This window comes from Colobus angolensis, unplaced genomic scaffold, assembly GCF_000951035.1.
Source record: "Colobus angolensis palliatus isolate OR3802 unplaced genomic scaffold, Cang.pa_1.0 Scaffold113, whole genome shotgun sequence".
Lineage (NCBI taxonomy): Eukaryota > Metazoa > Chordata > Mammalia > Primates > Cercopithecidae > Colobus > Colobus angolensis.
This window is the reverse complement of record NW_012112364.1, coordinates 2,735,574-2,755,588: the sequence shown is the minus strand read 5'-3', so window position 1 is coordinate 2,755,588 and position 20,015 is coordinate 2,735,574. Positions and strand designations below refer to the sequence as shown.

Below are 20,015 nucleotides of genomic sequence, written 5' to 3'. Positions count from 1 at the left end.
GAACCAGTCACATGCTCACTGTGGGTTGGTACCATGTTGAATCCTGTGATGGGTAGCTTGGTGGGTTCATGATCTTAGGATACATGGTTTGTAAGGATACATTGTTCCTGACTTGTTCAAAAACGTCTCCAGAGAAATCTGGATTTGATATCAAAACCAGTGTTCTCCGTTTTTAAGGAGAAAACTGGTTGAGAGAGCTGAGGGATTTGGTTTGGTAGTATTTTCTAGTGTGAAGCATTATCTTATTGTATTAAAATCAAGTCCGGCTGTAAGTACCATAGACTCTAATATTTTGGTTTCTTTGCATGTTGATTATACTCAGGTAGTAGAAAGACTAAACCCTTTTGTAGTATACTGTTAATTTCAACTATAGTAAAAAATGAAATCCCAGAGGTTCTCCTCTCAGTCATTTTATGGCCGTCTTGTTAGATTGCGAGATTAAAGAAGTAGACCTCAATTTACAAGTGTGGACTGACATTCTATACCTGGCTCTTCTCCAAGAGTTGATCTCATTTTATCCAAAAACATTAGAAATCAAGCACACCAAATGTGGATTGACACAATTTAATTTGCTACATTAGTTAAGCCACAATTAACTGGGTTAAACTTCCCTGGTCTGTCTGGGGCCAGTGCTCCGACTGATAATTCTCTAAGCAAAATCTCACTTCTGGATCCAAACTAAAAACAACAACAGCAAACCTCTTAACCTGCTTCTTCTCGGAAGTCTTTAGTTTTGTACATTTGAATTCATGAAAGTGTCAGTAGTTTTTTTTCTCTCCCCCAGCCATGGCTAGAAAAAAAAGACTTAAGAGTTGTTCCATAATATCTTTGTGTAGCTTCAGTTGTCAAATGGCATTTTGCTTAAATTGAAAAATATAAAATAAAGCAGCAAGCGAGGGCTTAAAAATTACAGCCAGCTTCTGCAGCTGTTGTTCAAATAAAAAACTACCAGTAAATCTTTTTGCATTAGTTACACTAAATTTGTAACAGTCTACATTGCATGAAGTTGCTGGAAGTCTCTGGGGATGAAGAAAGAGTAAATCTAACATAGAGGGAAATGATTAAAGTTGCAATATCCCTCTTTGCAAGTGAAAAGAAAATGTAGACCTCCCTTCTGGACCTAATCTAAGAACTTATAGGAAGGAAGAATGCATTTGTAAAATTTTAATGGGAAACAAAGAGTTCGATTATTCTAGTCTTACCAGGCAGAGCTTTTAATGGCATTTTGAGAGGGTCTCACTTTTATCCATCACTGTTGTTAAAATACAGACTTGAACTAGTTTGTATAGAAAATTGCTTCTTGTTCCTCCCTCTTTTTTTTTTTTTTTTTTTTTTTTAGAGATTTAACAGGTATTTGCCCATGTGGTATTGTGATTTAAAATTATTCAGTTTGTTTTGGCTTTAAAAACAAGAATGTGTTTGTTTTAACAAGAGAAATAATCTGATTCCCTTGAGATAACTGTTAACAACCTTGGCTATGTCTTTTTCATGTTGCCTTAAAAAATTCACATTTGGATGAAACGCCGTAATTTTGCCCTTTAAAATTTGATCTCGGAGGTGCTTTACAAAATGTTCTACATGGTGGTCCTGAGGAAGGATGTACTTTCTCAGATAAACAAACGAAATTTTTTTTACTGTTTCCTTCAATCCCTTCGTTCCCCCCAAAAACCCACAACAGGGTTTTCTTGGTCTTAATTTTTGTCTATCTTGAATTTCATTTTGTGCCTGTTATGAGGATTTCTTAGGGATGAAAAGAGAACCTGCTAGTAGGTCTGAGCACGTAAATGCAGCAGTTCTGCTGCTTGTCCCTCAGGTAAATGCCGTCTTCTTTTCTAGCCATGTGAAGCGTCTGTGAGAAGGACGTCTTCTTCCTGTCCTGTGAGGAGAATCCTTGCTCCCCCTGGCCCTAGGAACAGTACTAGCCAAGCCCTTCCTTGAGACTGTCACCTGTTTGCTTGAAGGCTGATGATTGATTTCCCTTTTCTATAATCATTAATCCATTACCTTAAGGTGCTGAGACAAAACTAGTTTTGAGGGCCGATTTTCTGTGGAGAAGGATTTTTTTCTTGCCTTTTTTCAATGAGAGAGATTGAGTTGGGGTTTGGTGGAAAGCACAAGTGGTCGCTAACCCCTCAAGGCGCGGAGAGGATGGCAGGGTGATCTGAGAGACAGGCCAGTGCGCTGGTGGACACCTCTGGTCTTGGAGTTGCTAGAGCCCTCTCCTCCCCACCAAGGGTGTGGATTGGAGGGGAGGCATCCCGACAGGTGCTTGGCTTGGTCCACGAGTGCTCACCCAGGGCAAAGTGTGAGTAGAAAACAGCCCAAGGCTTCTTGGAAAATATGGTCTTCTGCTGGGAGGGAAAGCAGAAAATAGTATCTTGCTTAACCTGTAGAGATAACTTTACTGAAAAATGAGAAGGAAATTGTTAAGAACTAGGAGTACTTTTGTTCCAAATAAGCCTTTTTTTTTTTTAAAGCCTTTTTATAGTAACAACCAAAAAAAGACTTGTTTGAAACGTGGATTACTTTAAATTTTTCACAGGAAAAGTGACTCCCTCAGTGTATTCCTTTGAAACCTGTTGTGAGAACTGGCTGCTGTCTTAAGGGAGGAAGCTGGCCATCCCAGTGGGCATGTGTGTGCTGATTCAGGGGCACCACTGGGGTCCACTGCCTTCCTAAAGCGTTCACTGTCACTTTAGACAATCCGAGGCGTATCTTAATGATCTACAAGGATAACAGAGACAGAAAAATTCACTGAAAATTGGAAAGTATTTATTTTAGCCTTGAGTTATAAAGACATTCCCAACATCTGTCTACAAGAATCAAAATCAATGTACTTGTCCTACTCCTGTTACCCTGTCCTCTGTGTGAGCCAGTAGGCTTAAAGTGACAGATAGAACCAAGGAGGTTGAATGTAAGGAGCTCACAGAAGGAAAGAAAAATTCACACGTTGTCTCTTCCTCCACTTCAGGGTATTCCTGCCGATTGGTATCGCAGAACATGGCCCTCATCCTATTGAAGGAGGACTCGTTGGATGTAAGTAGTTTTTCAAAGTTGTGTTTGCTTGGCTATAACAGTATTAAACTCTTTGTTTCTACTGTTGTTGATAATCAGGCATCATGTTTTGCTTAAAAAACAATTAGGAAAACCTGTGCTTATTTTCTGTTTATGTTAATATTTATGAATGGATGTCAGAAAGCCTTATCTTTAAACATCAAAACAGCAAGCTTAGACTATTGCCTCGTGATAATACTTTTGTTCATCTAGAATTGTGCATTTAAAATGGGATAGTTTTGATCTGATTTAGCTTTAATCATTAAATATGAAATATTAATGGAACCTATTATGACCTACATTAAATGATGATGGTTAACTTCACTATGAGTTACTAAGGAGACATGTATGATTTTCTTCCTAGCACCGACCTTAGAATAAAGCTAATATTCAAGTGTTAAGCATTGTTTAAATTTATATAGTAAGGCCAGATTCAGGGGCTCATGTCTATAATCACAGCATTTTGGGAGGTGGAGGCAGAAGGATCGCTTGAGCCCAGGAGTTCCAGACCAGCTTAAGCAACACAGCAAGACCCCATCTCTACAAAAAATGGAAAAGTGGGCCAGGCATGGTGGCATATGACTGTAGTCCCAGCTACTTGGGAGGCTGAGGCTGGAGAATTAATTGAGCCTGGGATGTGGATGCTGCAGTGAGCCGTGATCACACCACTGCTTTCCAACCTGGGTGACAGAGTGAGACTCTGTCTCGAAATAATAATACATTTATATAGTAATAGGATACATGTACACTTAATTCTCTGATGTCCCAATGCCGCCACATGAACCCACCTTATCACGGCATAAAGCCACTGAAGAGACAAGCAGTGGGAGCTGATTTGAGGGTCACCAGCAACCTGTGAAGTGGTGTGATACGAAAATATGAGTTGAACAATGAGATTCCATTTGTCAGAACATTTAACAAGGGCTTTGTTACTGACAGGCACCCATAGCACCCTTCGAGGCAGTATATTTAATGCTTACATTTAGCCAATGCCAGGGGCAGATGGCACAGCTAATAACACTTTTAAAGGGAGGCAGTAAAGTACAGAGGTTTTTATACTTGCAAATTGAGAAGCCCATAATTCCTACCTTGAACACCAGGATACTCTCTATGCCTTCATGAGACCAAGGGCAGGAGGCAGGAAGAAAGTCCATAGTTGTGTGTTTCCAAGGCACCACTGGCAAGAGACCACCCTCTGGCATGAGTGCTTCAGAATTCGTCTTGGTACACCTCCTATCCTTGTTCATGTTGCTGCCTGCAGGAAGCCCAGAGTCCCCGCTCATACCTCATCTCCTGGAGTCTAATTCTCACATACTCTGAGGAAACCTCTCTTCCACCCAAGTGTTTCAGTCTTCCCAGCACTCCCTCTCACACATATCTTTGTTTTTCTCCATGGAACTTCTCATCATTGGAAATAACTACTTGTGTGTGTGTGTTAATTATTGTGAAATACATCATTTAATTGTACAGTTCAGTGGCATTAAGTATATTCATATTGTTGTGTAACCATCACCACCATCCATCCACGGAACTCTTTTCATCTTCTCAAACTAAAATTCTGTGCCCCTTTAAACAACTATTCCCCATTCCGACACCTACCTCATTCTCTCGCAGACATTCTACTTTGTGTCTCTGTGAATTTCACAACTCTAAGTACCTCGTATAAGTTCAATCATATAGTATTTGTGATTTTTATGACTAGCTCATTTCATGTAGCATAATGTCTTCAAAGTTCATCCATAGTGTACCATGTGTCAGAATTTCCCTCCTTTTAAGGCTGAATAATATTCCATTGCATGCCTATACCACATTTTATTGATCCATTAATCCATCAGTGGACAGTTGAGTAGCTTTCAACATTTTTTTTTTTTTTTGAGATGAAGTCTCGCTCTGTCGCCAGGCTGGAATGCTGTGGTGCGATCTCAGCTCACGTGCAACCTCCAACTCCCTGGTTCAGGCAGTTCTCCTGCCTCAGCCTCCTGAGTAGCTGGGTTTAGAGGCACGCGCCACCATGCCTGGCTAATTTTTGTATTTTTAGTGGAGATGGAGTTTCACCATGTTGGCCAGGGTGGTCTCAATCCAACTTTTGACTATTGTGAATAGTGCTGCTATAAATGTGGATATACGAATGTCTTTTTGAGGTCTTGCTTCTAATTTTGGGGGACATATACTCAGAAGTGGAATTGCTGAATCATATAGGAATTTTACATTTCACTTTTTGAGGAACTGCCATACTGTTTTTTTACAGCAGTTGCATCATTTTGTATGGTTTGTGATTTTTCCACATTCTTGCCAACACTTTTTTAATAGTAGCCACTCTAATGGGTTTGAGAGTGGTATCTCATTGGAGTTTTGATTTGCATTTCCCTAATTATTAGTGACAATGGACATCTTTACCTGTGCCTTTTGGTCATTTGTATATCTTCTATGGCAAAATGTCTATTCAATCCTTCGCCCATTTTTTAATCAGGTTTTTTTTTTTTTTTGGTGTTATGAAATAAGTTACATTTTTTTCTACCTCTCTTTAGTCCCTTAGACTGTAAGGTCATGGTTGAAAACCTGATTAAAAAAAAAAAAAAAAAAGCCGGGCATCTCCACCTTGAAGACCTTGCTTTGCAAATATTATGCATTCAGTAAATGTTTGACTGAATGAACGAGCTTAAGATAATTTTCTAGTCATCAATAAGAACTTCTATTTAAAAGTCATGCTGATGAGATAGTGGCTACGATAGCCATGAGGGGCTGAGCACAAGTTGATGTTACTAAGAAATAGAAAACGAGTAAGCCAAGACAGCACATCGGTGGACGGGAGAGTAGAGTGCTCCTGCAGAAAGACTCCCAGAACCCTTGGATGTGTGCACATACCTTATGAACACAGCCACAGTGTCTGTACTTGAGGCTTCCTTTTTTTCTGATGATTTTCTGGTTCAAAGGTATCTATAATCTTTTAAAAAGCTTCCTTTTTCTGGAGGTAACTCAGAAATGAGCCTCTGTTTTCCCCTTATGACAGATGTTCTCTGGACTCCAACAGATGGACTCTACATACACATTGAGACTTCTGGTTTACCTAGACCAAAGAGTGGTTTGTGATGCCAAACTAAGAAGGTTGTATGGGTGTGTAGCAGACTTGCCTTAGTTTAACCTCCTGAGAATGATTCTCCTTAACCAATTTTGAACTTCATCTTTTAGTATAATGACTGTAATGTATTCAGTATCTACTGAGCAGAGGTGCGCTTTCTATGTACAGTTTTTGTTCTTTGTTCAAAAGGGCACTCCATATTTCTGACTAGCATCTACCGAGGAAGATTTTCCCATTTTCTTGCTTTCTCCTCCCTCTCATGCTTTAGTTGGGTTAAACCCATTCCTATTCTCATTAAAGTTGTATTTGGTGGTGCTGAGGGGGATAAAAGCAGCATTCTAGGGCAATAAATTAGATGTACAGTAGAGTTGGGTGGAACTCCCAGGTGGAGTTTTTAAGTCTCAGGGCTCCAATAGTGATGTAGACGAGACAGGGACACAGAGGAAGGCCTAACAGAAGCATTTGGCCTGGCTTCTCTTTATTTCATCTCTCATGTAAGTGTGAGGGGAGAAGGGGCTAACCTCAAACATCCAGACCTGGCCCCCCATCACTTTCACCAGACCAGCAAATATGGCCGGGTTCGGACTCCAGATACTGTAAACAATTAGGATTTATCTCTGTGTTTTGAGTTCTTCATATGCTGCTAAAATAACATCTAAGCTCCCTCATACAGATGAGGTCAGTGGTCTTGGAACAAGGCAGAGTGATGGTGGTCACCCCAGGGGGACCCTGGATGATGTATCAAAATGCAGGAAAAAAGTTGTGATTTCCTATTTTTTCCGTTAACAAGTATTGAGAGATTAGCTTTACTGATAATACATAAGGGTTGCCACTGGCATCCCCAATTTTTTTTCCTGGCAGACTGACCAGAAATCAGTCTGAGAGCAGTGGGTAGGAGGAGGAAGGCATGGCGTTTTAAGTGAGAAACGTTACTGGAACTCCCACTCTTTTGTTTGCTTTTAGCCAGTTGTGAAATACTGCCATTCGTGTGTACTAGTTCAATGGACTTGTGGACTAGAGTTCGTGTTCATTAAAATGACTCTCACAGATGCTGACTTAATAGAATTCCTGTTTTAAAAAAAAAAAAGTGAATTGAGGATAACAATACTGTAGGCAGAAGCTGCAATGATTTGGCTTTGCTCAATGTGTGTGCCAGTTCCAGCTCTTCTCAGCTACTTGATAGTTAAAACAGGGATCTGATCTGACAGATTAAGCAAATTTCAAAATTATTCACAAGAGTATTATCATTAACCGTGAACTTTTGTCCTAAATGTACATGGTATCTTGAAATATTAGGTGTGATAATATGAAATTGTAGGAATTAATGAGATTTTAAAAACTAAGAATCTTGAGTAAGAGAATAAAAATCGACAATTTTACCAGCAATTTATTTTTTGAAGAATGTAGTAATCTAATCATTTACTCTAAAATTTCACAAAATCTCCTGCAAATTAGTGAATGATAAATGTTTCTGCTATTTGTTAGTAAAGGACAAAAAGTGCCGAGTCACTTGGAGAGCATTTGGTTTTCCTGCTGCAATAATATAGAGAACGCAGTGCAGCAATAATTAATTTGAATATAGGTGGAAGACCTGTACAAAACCTTGCCTGTGTTTGTGTGTGTGTGTATTTTTAAAAATTTTTTATTTCTATAGGTTATTGGAAAACAGGTAGTATTTGGTTACATAAGTTTTTTTTTTTTTTTTTTTTCTATAGGTTATTGGAAAACAGGTAGTATTTGGTTACATAAGTTTTTTTTTTTTTTTTTTCTCACTCTGTCGCCCGGGCTGGAGTGCAGTGGCCGGATCTCAGCTCACTGCAAGCTCCGCCTCCCGGGTTCCCGCCATTCTCCTGCCTCAGCCTCCCGAGTAGCTGGGACTACAGGCGCCGCCACCTCACCCGGCTAGTTTTTTGTGTTTTTTAGTAGAGACGGGGTTTCACCGTGTTAGCCAGGATGGTCTCGATCTCCTGACCTCGTGATCTGCCCGTCTCGGCCTCCCAAAGTGCTGGGATTACAGGCTTGAGCCACCGCGCCCGGCCACATAAGTTCTTTAGTGGTGATTCGTGAGATTTTGGTGCACGCATCACCTGAGCAGTGTACACTGCACACAATTTGTTGTCTTGTATCCCTCACCCCCTTCCCACCTTTTCCCCCAAGTCCCCAAAGTCCACTGTGTCATTCTTATGCCTTTACATCCTCATAGCTTAGCTCTCACTTTTGAGTGAGCACGTACGATGTTTGGTTTTCCGTTCCTGAGTTACCTCTCTTGGAATAATAGTTTCCAATCTCATCCAGGTCACTGTGGGAATGTAAACTAGTACAACCACTATGGAAAACAGTGTTGGAGGGTCCTTAAAGAACTAAAAGTAAAACTACCATTTGATCCAGGAATCCCAGTACTGGGTATCTACCCAGAGGAAAAGAAGTCATTATACGAAAAATGCACACACCTGTTTATAGCAGCACAATTCACAGTTGCAAAAACATGGAACCAACACAAATGCCCATCAGATGAGTAAAGAAACTGTGAGATATATACACACATACATATACACATATATACATATATATATGTATGTATATCTAAGTCATGAAAAGGAATGAATTAATGGCACTTGCCAGGGTTTCTAAGAAACAAGTAATTGAACAAATTGTGAAACATAAGAGATTTACTACATATTTGGATAAAAGTGTAGTTTCTAACGTGTTTCAACTTATGGAGTAAAACCAGAGGTTATTGTTGTTGAGAAGCCATCAAATGAAAGATGCACTGGCAAAGATGTGTTTGCTCAGAGCAAGCATTCATTCTTTAACACAAAAGGATGTACAGTCACTGATGGAATGGCTACTGAGCAATGAAAATGGAATCCGATAAAATTCATTAATGATGCCTGTGGCAGAGACTACATTTTCCGGCATCCCTGTGGATGGGTGTGGCCATGAGATTAAATTCTCACTGGTGGAATGTGAGCAGAAGTGAGGTGCGACCCTTGTGCATTACCCATCGAGAAGGAAATCTCTTGCCCTGGTTCCTCAGCTCTTCCCATTTTGCTGGCTGAAAATGGTATAAGGCTGGAGCTACTTTGGGGGCTATTTATTGGCAAAATCAGAGTTGATTCCCTAGATTGGGCCCCTGGATGACTTTGGGAAACAGAATCTGCAGATTCCCTCTGGAATATATTTCTGAGAAAAGGTTATATAGTTTGAACTATTGCATGGGGTAGTCTCTTTGTTTATCCTCACCCTACTAATCGTACGGAACATAATATTAAAAGTAGGGTCAATACATGCTCCCCCAGCATGACACAGTGTAGGGCTGTCCTCAGAGAGAAAGGAGGAGGGTCTGATGCTGTTGGCCAAGGAGAGCTAATGGGATTTGAAGGTCAAGGGATTTGAATTCATTCAAACCAATACATATGTCCTCATTCAGGTTCTTAAGGTCCCACTCTTTCCCATCAGTGCCCTAACTTTCATGGAAGAGACCTGATTAGTCTATGACTACAACATTCATGGAATTCTACAACCCACAGAATTAACTTTTTAGGCTGCATATGTCGAGCTGCTATGAGAGAAGAGGTTCTCTTAGTCTGTCATAGAGACTGTCTTGTCTTCTGACTTTGCCTTGGCCTCTGATGTTGCAATTTTCATTCTTTAAGCTTCCCAGTGCAGTGAGACGTGGCTGACCTGTCCGTAACCTTGTATTCTTTCTGCCCTAATGGTGTATTTCAGTAGCTGCTTGATCTGCCGCAGACTTGGCTTTAATAGGCAGTTGTTACAAAGTGATCACAGGTAATGATTTTAAATCAGCTCTATTGAGATATAGTTTACATACATGCAATTCAATGTACCCATTTTAAGTGTACATGGTGATATGTTTTGACAAATGTATATATGCATGTAATCAGCACTCCATTTAAAATATTGAACATTTACAGGATCTCAGAAAGTTCCAACCCTCTATTTCCCCAGGCAACCATGGACCTTCTTTCTAACACAATGGATTAATTGTGCTTGCTTAGAATTTCATATGAAGACTCCTTTTGTCTGGCTTCTTCAACACAATTATTTTGATACTCATCCATGTTGCTGTGTGTATTATCCTTTCATTCCTTTGCTGAATATTTCATTTTATGGATATTCCACAATTTGTTTATTCATTCACCCGTTACAGGACGTTTTCGTTAGTTCCAGTTTGAGGTTATTATTAATAAAGCTGCTATGAGGGTTTTTTTCTGTATAAGTTTTAGTGAACCTCTGTTTTTGTTTCTCCTGGGTAGATGCCTAGGAGTAACATTCTTAGATTAGAGGGAAGATATATGTTTAGCTTTATAAGAAATTGCCAAACAATTTCCATTTTACCCTCCTGCTAGTATTATCTGTGAGTTCTCATTTTTGCTGTCTTCACCACTATTTGGTATTGTCAGTCTTTTTAATTTTAGCCATTCTAGTGGGTATGTATTATTGATAATATCTCATTGTGACTTTAAGTTACATTTCCCTGATGACTAATCATGCTGATTTTCTTGTGCTTATTGGTCATTTAAAAATCTTCATTTGTTGAAGTCTCTGTCAAACTTTTGCCCATTTTAAAAAATGTGTTTTATGCTTTTTAAAATTACTGAATTCTAAGAGTTTTTTAAATATGTAATTTGGATATAAACCCTGTTTCATAGGTATCTGTTGCAAATATATATATTTTTTTTTTAACCAATCTTGCCTATCCATTTTCTTACCAGTGTTAGGGAAAATAGACCCTAGGGTGGCCTCCAATAATTTCTGCCTCCTGTTGCCTACACTTTTGCCTAGTTCCCTCCCCTTGAGTGTGTGTGGAACCTGTGACTTAATTTTAACCAGTAAAATACGGCAAAGGTAATGGAATGTCACTCCCTTGCATGATATGAGTCCATCTTCGCAGACTGGAGTGAGAGACTTTTCTCCATTGATGGCTTTAATAAGTAAGTTGCTATGTTGTGAGAAGGCCTATGGGGAGGGCCATGTGGCAGGAAATTGCAGACAGCCTCTATGAGCTGAGAGTGGCCAAGTCTACAGCCAGCAGGAAAATGGAGACCTTAGTTCAACAGTCACAAAGAGGTGAATCCTGCCAACAACCTGAGGAAGGCTGGAAACAGGTACTTCTCCGCTCAGGCCTTCAAGTGAGACCCCAGCTTAGCCAACACCTTGATTACAGCCTCATGAGGTCCTGAGCAGTGGATTTAGCTAAGCTTTGCATGGATTTCTTAAGAGAAACTGAGATGATAAATGTATGTGGCATTCTACATTGCTAAATTTCTGTTAATATGTTTTGTAACAATAGAAAAGTAGTATAAACACCTGTTGAAGACCCAGAAGTTTTTTGTTGTTGTTGTTGTTGAAGTCCAAATTTCTTGCTCATTTTCTTTTTCTTTTGCTATGATTAGAGCTTTGGTGCTCTCTAAGAAATATGTACTTACTCTAGGACTGGGAAGAGTGCCTCCTGTGTTTTCTTCCAGGAGTTTTATAGTTTTAGCTTGGGAGTTTAAGTCTGGGATCCATTCTTGAGCATGGTATTGTTGGAACCAAACTCTCGATTCCCTCCTGGGCAGGGGTCGTCGCGAAGGATCACCGACACGAAGTTCACAGCAGAGAGCTATTTATTACTAGCGCGCTAGGGTCCCAAGCTCTAAGTTGGTCCTGGGACCCCGACTGCTTGTTACAGGCTGTTTATATATGCTAACACAAGTTCAAACACAGCTTATGGCGCGAAATTCAAACAAAGCTTAAGGCGTAAAATGATTGGGTCTAGCTATAGCCTGAGCAAGGGATCTTGGTTTAATTGGTTAGAGCAGGACCTTATGAGGTTCTTTCCTGGAGTTGATAATTCCGGGAACTTTGAGGCAGGGTGAGACCCCTGGAATTGGCAGGGTGGGACCTCATGAGGTTGTTTCCCGGAATTGGCAGGGTGGGACCCTATCAGGGTGGGACACTATCGAGGCAGGGTGGGACCCTATCTAGGCAGGGTGGGACCCTATCTAGGGCCACCTGGTGCTAACTTTTTAGGTTTTGTGAGGCCTACTAGTTTCAGTATGAGGTAAGGATTGAGGTCCAGTTTATATCCCATATAGTTATCTAGTGTTTACAGCATCATTTGTGAAAAATACTATTATTTCCTCATTGAAATACCTGTGCTTTTGTTAGAAACTGATTAAGCCTATGTGACTCTTTTCCTTGACCCTCTAATTTATTCCATTTGTGTATGTGTCCCTCTTAGTGCCCAATTCTACCTTGTCTTCAATATGATAACTTTATAACAAGTCTTGAGAGCCTCCAACTTTATTTTTTTGGAAGACTGTTTTGGTCATTTCAGGACCTTTGCATTTCTGTATACATTTTAGAATCAGGCTGTAAATTCCTCCAGAAAGCCTGTTGGGATTTTTATGGAGATTTCCCCCAAATTTGTGTATGGATTTCATGCAATTTGACACTTTAAATGGGATTAATATTTGCATTCTATGAACGTGGGATATCTCTCATTTACTTGGGTCTTTTAAAATTACTCTCAGTATTTTGTAGTTTTCAGTGTACAGGACTTGTGCATGTCAAATTTGCTTTTTCTGGTTGTAATGGTTCCTTTTGATTCTTCTATTTCTCTTCATTATATTTATACATTCCTTTTAATCTTTCAATATTGTTAGGATACCTCATTTAAATTCCTCTGCCAATTCCACTTCTTTGTCATTTATGGGTCTGCTTCTATTTGCTAACTTCTTCTGTTTGTTATATGTCACATTTTTCTGTTATTTTGCCTGTCTAGTAATCTTTTTCTGTGATGGTTATCGTTAATATTTTGTGATCAAGTGTCTAGATTCTGTCGTTTTCTTTTAAAGAGTATTGTGTTTTGGCAGGAAGTTACTTGTGAGTTTGTAGTAGCCTTTACTCTAGAACTACTACAGCTTTCCTACCAAGTTACAACTCGTTGGTGCAGCTGCCTAAGACCCTAGGTGTTCACTATGGTTTTTGTACTGTGGATGGTTGGAACTTAAGTATCTGCCAATTGTGCGTGAGCCCTGGGAATTTTTTTTTTTTTTAAACAGCACTGATAGTTGTTCTTTTTCCATAATGAAAAACTGTATGTATCTATTTTAGGGTTTTTTTTCCCAAAAATCTCATGTCATGTCCCCATACACGTGCATAAATTCCTGTTTGCTTGAAGACCCAAGGGGACCCTTACAGATGCTCGAGCTCTTTCTCTGTGCGGTTTCTTCTCTCCCTTAAGCACTTCTCTCCCTAGCCACCTGGCATTCTCTAGCATTCTCTGTCTCCTCATAGCAGTGAGAACATCATCCTCTGGGTTCCTCTTCCCTGAATCACAGTTTGGAAAGTACCTCCAGTCAGAAAGCTTCAGCTGTCATTGGCTCACCTCATGAACTTCTCTTCTCCTGAGGATTGTCCTCCTGTGTTGCCTGCTATTCAGTGTATGAAAACAGTGTGTTTCATACACTTTCCCAGTTTTCTGGCTGCTGACAAGTCTCCTATACTAGTTACTTTATCACACCTAGAGGCAAAATGTGAGTAATGACTTCCTCTGTCTTAGGTAAATATTAATTTCCAGTTTAAAGACCTGTATCACTTGGATTTTTCTTTTGTAATAATTCGCTGCTCCTAGAGTGTGGCCAGTTATCTCTGATTTTGAGAACTCCAGGGAAACTTAGCTGGATTAGGAGAGAAGAATACCAGAATAGTACATTTGTTTCAGCCCTGGGTTCCAGGGAAGAGGCAGGACGATGACTGCAGTGGCAAAGAAAGCAGGTCATACATGATCATTTCAGTAGCTTTTTCGGTCCTACTTGCCATGGACAGCTAATATCTTTTTTCCACTGATGATTAGGTCATCAGTACCTTCAAACCCAAGCAAAAAAAATAATTAATGCCAGTTTTTCATCTTTGGAATATTTCTTAGAACTACTTCTGATACCAACTATAGGAACAGTTGGAGTTCCATGCAGGAAATGGTGACCGTCAAGTTCTGTTCAGGAGATTAAAAACCACATCTGGTATCTGAACAGAGTGGTTTCAATGTTAAGAATTGTTAATTAAGTATAGAGTTTGCTAACTAGGTAACTAAGAGTGCAGAAAGAAAACTCTAAGGCAGGGATTGGCAAAGTACAACCCTCGGGAGAAATCTGATCCTACATCTCTTCCTGCAAATAAAGTTTCATTGACCTCAGACATCCCCAAGGCTAGGTCGAAGAAGTAATTGTCAAGGGAATTGTGAGCAGACAAGGAGCAAACAATAAGGAGCACGTTTCTTTCTTTGTCTCCAGACCTGGAGTCTCTCCTTCCCTCTCTGCCCCTCTCCTGCTGGCGGGGCCTAGAGCCACTTGTGAGTGAGGAGTATGATTGGTAGAGTTTCCGCTCTAGTAGCACAGACTGAGCACAGAAGGGAGGCTGGACACTGAGAGATGTTAACAGCTGGCACAGAAACTAATTTCAAGTGGAAAGACTTAAAATAGGAAATTAGGTGCTTGTGAAATTATTGGAAAAGCGGAACGAGCAGAAGTCAGCGAGCCCTAGAGAGGCTTCAGGTCCATGTCCCTGCAGCTTTGTTCCCAGAGTCAGAACCCTATTGCTGCTACCCAGGAGACCTCAGGGAGCCACTGCCGACACCTAAGTCAGGTTGAGATGGTAGAATGTGGTCTCTTCATGCTCTGTCTCCTCTCTGTCTTCCCAATCTTAAGCAAATGCATCTTGTTGATAGAATTCATGCAGCATCTTGGTAATAAAGGAGTCTAAGAAATATGGCTTTACCTTCTAGTCCCTGTAATACAGGGAAGAAGACAGAAATAAATACTGAAGCCAGCAAATAATATCTAGCGCCAGCTCACCTGTAGGCAGGAAGTAGGCATCAGGAGGACATGGGATACTACAAGATCACGTGGATGTGGTCAATTCCACAAAAGTCAGACTTTTAACATTCAATTGATCCTTTACAGTACTTTGCAGTGACAGGTAGAGTGACCATGAACATCTCATGGACCACACAGAAGTTGGCTGTTTTGTTTCTGTTATTCTCATGACAAAGAACAGTTGCCCAGGTTAAAGGTGATGAAGGATGGCTTAAGGGTCAAGAGAACATCTGGGGCACTGACAGGGTGAAACTCCTGCTCTCTGTACTACGAAGAGTCTTTGCCCCATGGTAAATGTTCATAGTAAGTCATAGTTAACTAGTTTCAACGTTTCTTTTACAAAAGTCCAGTTTTCCAATTTGATCTTTTCTCTGATGACAGGTGGTTCGTGGTAAGCTATCTACACATGTATAATATGCACAGGCATAATGTTGTCATTTGTTGCTTTAAGATGAATATGATGTTTTCATGTGGGATACGATGGAGGCTTTTTTGGGGTTTAGAGAGACCACTTTGAAAAGATATGTTTAGAAATACTTAAATTGTTAGTTTTGTTTTGTTTTGTTGTTTGTGTTGTTTTTTGAGATGGAGTCTCATTCTGTCACCCATGCTGGTGCCGTCTCAGCTCACTACAACCTCCGCCTCCTGGGTTTCTGTGATTCTCCTGCCTCAGCCACTCAAGCAGGTGGAACTACAGGTGCGCTACAGGCGCGCGCCACCAGGGCCGGCTATTTTTTGTGTTTTTAGTAGAGATAGGGTTTCACCATGTTGGCCTGGCTGGTCTCGAACTGAGCTCAAGTGATCCACTCACCTCAGCCTCCCAAAGTGCTAGGATTACAGGTGTGAGCCACTGTGCCCGGCCAGAAATGCTTGTATTGTTAATGTGATTTTTATTACACAAAATGTGGGTCACATATTTTAACCAGAGTACTAAGCAGCGTCTCCAGTAAAAAGAGCTCATGGTCTGTTGAGTGCTTTTTCGTGAGTGCCTGGAACTTCATATAAATTATCTCTCTTAACCCTCTTAGCAACTCTGTAAGGTCATGAAATATTCTTTCTTTCAAGGTTATTGCTAAAATTTTTGATAGAAAATTTCTATTTTTTTTCTAACATCTGCTAAAAAATTCCTGCTACTATTGCCTACTTGGTAAGATCACTTTGTAATTAAGCTTGCTTATCAACATTTTGTGTGTGTGTGAAGGTAGTAAGACTGTGGTATACTAGAAATGTTGCTTGAACAATTTTTTTCTAATTTATTTTTAGGCATGTTCAATTAATCTTTTAATCCTTTGAAGGCGCTTGCGTTTAAAGGTCAGACTGTTATAAAACATTTTTTCTTGGGGTTCTGTAGTAAGTGTTACTGCGGAATGTCAGGAGGATGAGGAAACAGGGCTGGCGGGGAGGGGAGAAGCTGCTGGGTTGTATAGGTGGTTAAGGAAATGCTCTCTAATGAGATGACTTTGGAGCCGACTTACAGGGAGGGAGCCGTGGGACTGTCTGGATGGGAGATGGCACCTCCTACTTTGCCTGGAGCAGTCTCAGTTTGCACCTGTTTTCCTGGCATAGATTTAAGACTCCCCCTTTTTACTCTCCAAAGTGCCTTGATTTGGAGGGTAAAATTATATAATCACCCTGTATCTGGAGGAATTGTGCTTCAGGCAGATGGTCTAGCAAATGCAGAGGCAAAGGCCGATGCTCCCCACTGCATTTGAGCAGCATGTGGCTGGAGGGGAGAGTGAAGAGGGAGCCAAAGAGACAGCATGGACTCATCCTGTAGCTGTGCAGAGCATCGTTAGGACATTCTGAGTGAAATGGGTGTCATTGGTGGAATCTAAGAAGAGTGACGTGATCTGATTTACTTTTTAAAAGGGTATCTGGACCAGGCACAGTGGCTCACATCTATAATCCCAGCACTTTGGGAGGCAGAGGCAGGCAGATCATGAGGTCAGGATTTCAAGACCAGCCTGGCCAATATGGTGAAGCCCCGTCTTCACTAAAAATACAAAAAAATTAGCCAGGCATGAGGGTGCGCACCTGTAGTCCTAGCTGCTTGGGATACTGAGGCAAAAGAATCGCTTGAACATGGGAGGTGAAGGTTGCAGTGAGCCGAGATCACACCACTGCACGCCAGTCAGGGCAACAGAGCGAGACTCCATCTCTAAATAAATAAATACATTTTAAAAAGGGTTTCTGCTCTTCTTTGCGTCTCTGTGTATTTGACTCCTCTAGGTCCCTCATGTAATAGTTTTACTACCCTTTGACTTAGTAATTAATACTCTACCATCAAAAGGAGTCTTGGCCAGGCACAGTGGCTTATGCCTGTAATCCCAGCAGTTTGGGAGGCCAGAGTGGGTGGGTCGCTTGAGCCCAGGAGTTCAAGACCAGCTTGGGAATGTGGTGAAACCCCATATCTACAAAAAAATACAAAATTTTTAGTCAGGTGTGATGGTGCATGCCTGTAGTCTCAGCTACTTGGGAGGCTGAGGTGGGAGGATGGCTTGAGCCCAGGTGGCAAAGGCTGCAGTAAGTCCAGCCTGGGTGACAGAATGAGACCCTGCCTCAAAAAATAAATAAATAAACAAATAAATAAAATAAATAAATTAAAAAGGGCATCTGGCTGCTGGAGTAAGCAGAGACTAAAGCTGAAGGGAGGCAAAGGCACGGAGGCAGGAGCCCACCTAGTAGCTGGAGGTGCTGATCCAGGCAGAAGATGATGAGGGTGTTGGAGTGGAGGTTGCAGTATTGGTGACGGGAGGTGGTGAGATTCTGGGCGTATAGTACTCTGACAGTAAAGCTGACAGGATTTGCTGATGTATTCAATGTGGGATAGAAGAAGGATAAAACCCCAGGGGTTTGGATCTGAGCAATTGGAAGGATCAGGTTGCCATTTCCGAGATGAGGAAGACCGTAGGAGGAGCTGATATAGTGGGGGAATAAGGAATCTTTTTTGGGCATTTTAGGGTTGAGATAACTCTTAGATATCCTTAGGGTAGTTGAATAAGTGTGTCTGGGAAATCAGGGGAAAGGTCTATTATGGAGAAAAATACTTAAGAGTAGTCTGTGTAGTGTTTTCAATTCTGAGGCTGAATCAGGTCACCAGGATTGATAAGAGATAGCAAAGTGGTCTCAAGAATTCAGCTCTGGTGGTGGGCATGTGTGTGGGGTAATTCATTGTTTAAAAGTTTGGGAGAGGAGAGGCAGCAAAGGAGACCAAGAAAATGTGGCCACTGAAGTAAGTAGAGAAGCAAGAGAGTTTGAGAAAATATGGATGTTGAGGTAAATAGAGAAGCAAGAGAGTTTGGCATTTTGGAAACCAACTAAAACAAAGTCTTTCAGGAAGAAGGAAAGGAACTGATGTATTAAATGCTGCTAATGGGTTCAGTGAAATGAGGTCTGATAACTAATTATTGGATTTAGCAGCGTGGAGGTCATGGGTGACCTTGTCAGGAGCTATCGGGCATTATGGAGATGAGTGCTTGATTGGAGTGAGTACAAGGAATTGGGTGGAGAACAACTGGAGAAAACAACAAAGGAAGTTTACAGTGAGTTTTGCTGAAACTTCTTGTAGATCTTAGGTTAACATGGTAATTGGTTTCCCTATCATGATGAGCAAATTAATGGGTAACTATTCTTCCAAACTGTGTAGTAAACCATGAGTTTTAAAGTAATTCAACTAATAAAATGAATATTCTTCCTTTTAACATTTCCTCTGTTTAATTGAGAGTGGTAGATATTTGTTACTAATGGTCTTGAAATAATTACTTGAATCAATCAGAACTTTCAACTTAATGTACCAAGCTCTTTATAATCTAAGAATCTTACTTTTGTTTATGTTTTCACAAAACAAAGGTGGATAGTATTAGTATTCCTGTATTCTACTGTAGCTACCTAACAAATAATTCCCATCCAATGGGTCTGTTTCTGATAGACTGTTTGTGAAATCTAGCTTTTGGAAGGGGTGGAACTCAAAAGTCCTTGTCCATCTTTTGTGCTAATGGTACTCTTGAAAGCCCTAGCTCACAGAGAGACAGGCATGCGTCATCTGTCAGGAGCCTGACAGCTCTTGACTTACCACTGTTGGCTTTCTAAGTGAAGAAAATCAGTAATTACATGGTACATCATAAAGGTATATCATGAAAAATGTTTAATGTCAACAGCAATGATGGTTCTTAGGCTGAGATAACAACCTACTTTGTTGTGACAATGGAGTCTCAGGGTATTGTAAGAGAAAAATTATTATATGAAAGGCTAACATCTGTCAAGTTCCTTCATCAGTGAACTTTCTTCTGTGGTCAAGTTTCTAAGCATTGTTCTTCCTATATAAGGTAACTTATGTAGACCTGGACATATTTTATTTGGAATGACTTCCATGATGTGGCTCAGACAGAACCTTTGATGTAGTTCACTTGATTAATGGGATTATAGCCATCAAGCTTTGTTCTGAGGATAATTTAGGTTTTCTGGCAATCTAATAGGTTTAAACCTCATTTGCCCCCATTTAAAATTACCCAATTCATTTAATGGTGAAAAATATATATTTATGAGAAAAAACAAAAATAAAAAATGTTCTCTGGGTAGACTTCTATTACCCAGAAAACTGGAATAAGTAGAAGGATATAGTTTATATGTATTTTTGGCTCTTTTTTATTCACTATTAATACAATAACCTTGTGTGTATGTAGTATATACACATATATGCATGTATATATATTGGTAGCCATTTTTTAAAAAATGCAGCTTCACACAATAGATATTCTTGTTAACCTAGTTTTTTTCTCTTGTAGCTGAGATTGTATCTCCAGATCAACTAAGATGTGGCTGCAGCCCGGTTTTAGAGAACTACGTAGATAACATTTTGTATATTTCTGTGATTTATTTAACCCTTTTCTTACTTTTGGACATTGAAGTTGTTTCTAACTTTTAATGTCTAGAAAAAGATCTCATTTTGTTTTCTGCTGTTTATTTTGTTCGAATAAATTCCTAGAAGGCTCCTAGGTCAA

At 40.2% G+C, this 20,015-nt stretch overlaps 1 protein-coding gene across 1 annotated transcript in view; it reads left to right on the top strand.

Moving 5' to 3' along the window:
- ATP8A2 (ATPase, aminophospholipid transporter, class I, type 8A, member 2) overlaps positions 1–20,015 on the top strand; it is a 560,732-nt gene that overhangs the window by 118,309 nt on the left and 422,408 nt on the right. Inside the window, 1 exon segment of the mRNA XM_011958629.1 lies at positions 2,972–3,036. Coding sequence (XP_011814019.1) covers positions 2,972–3,036 — 65 coding nt within the window.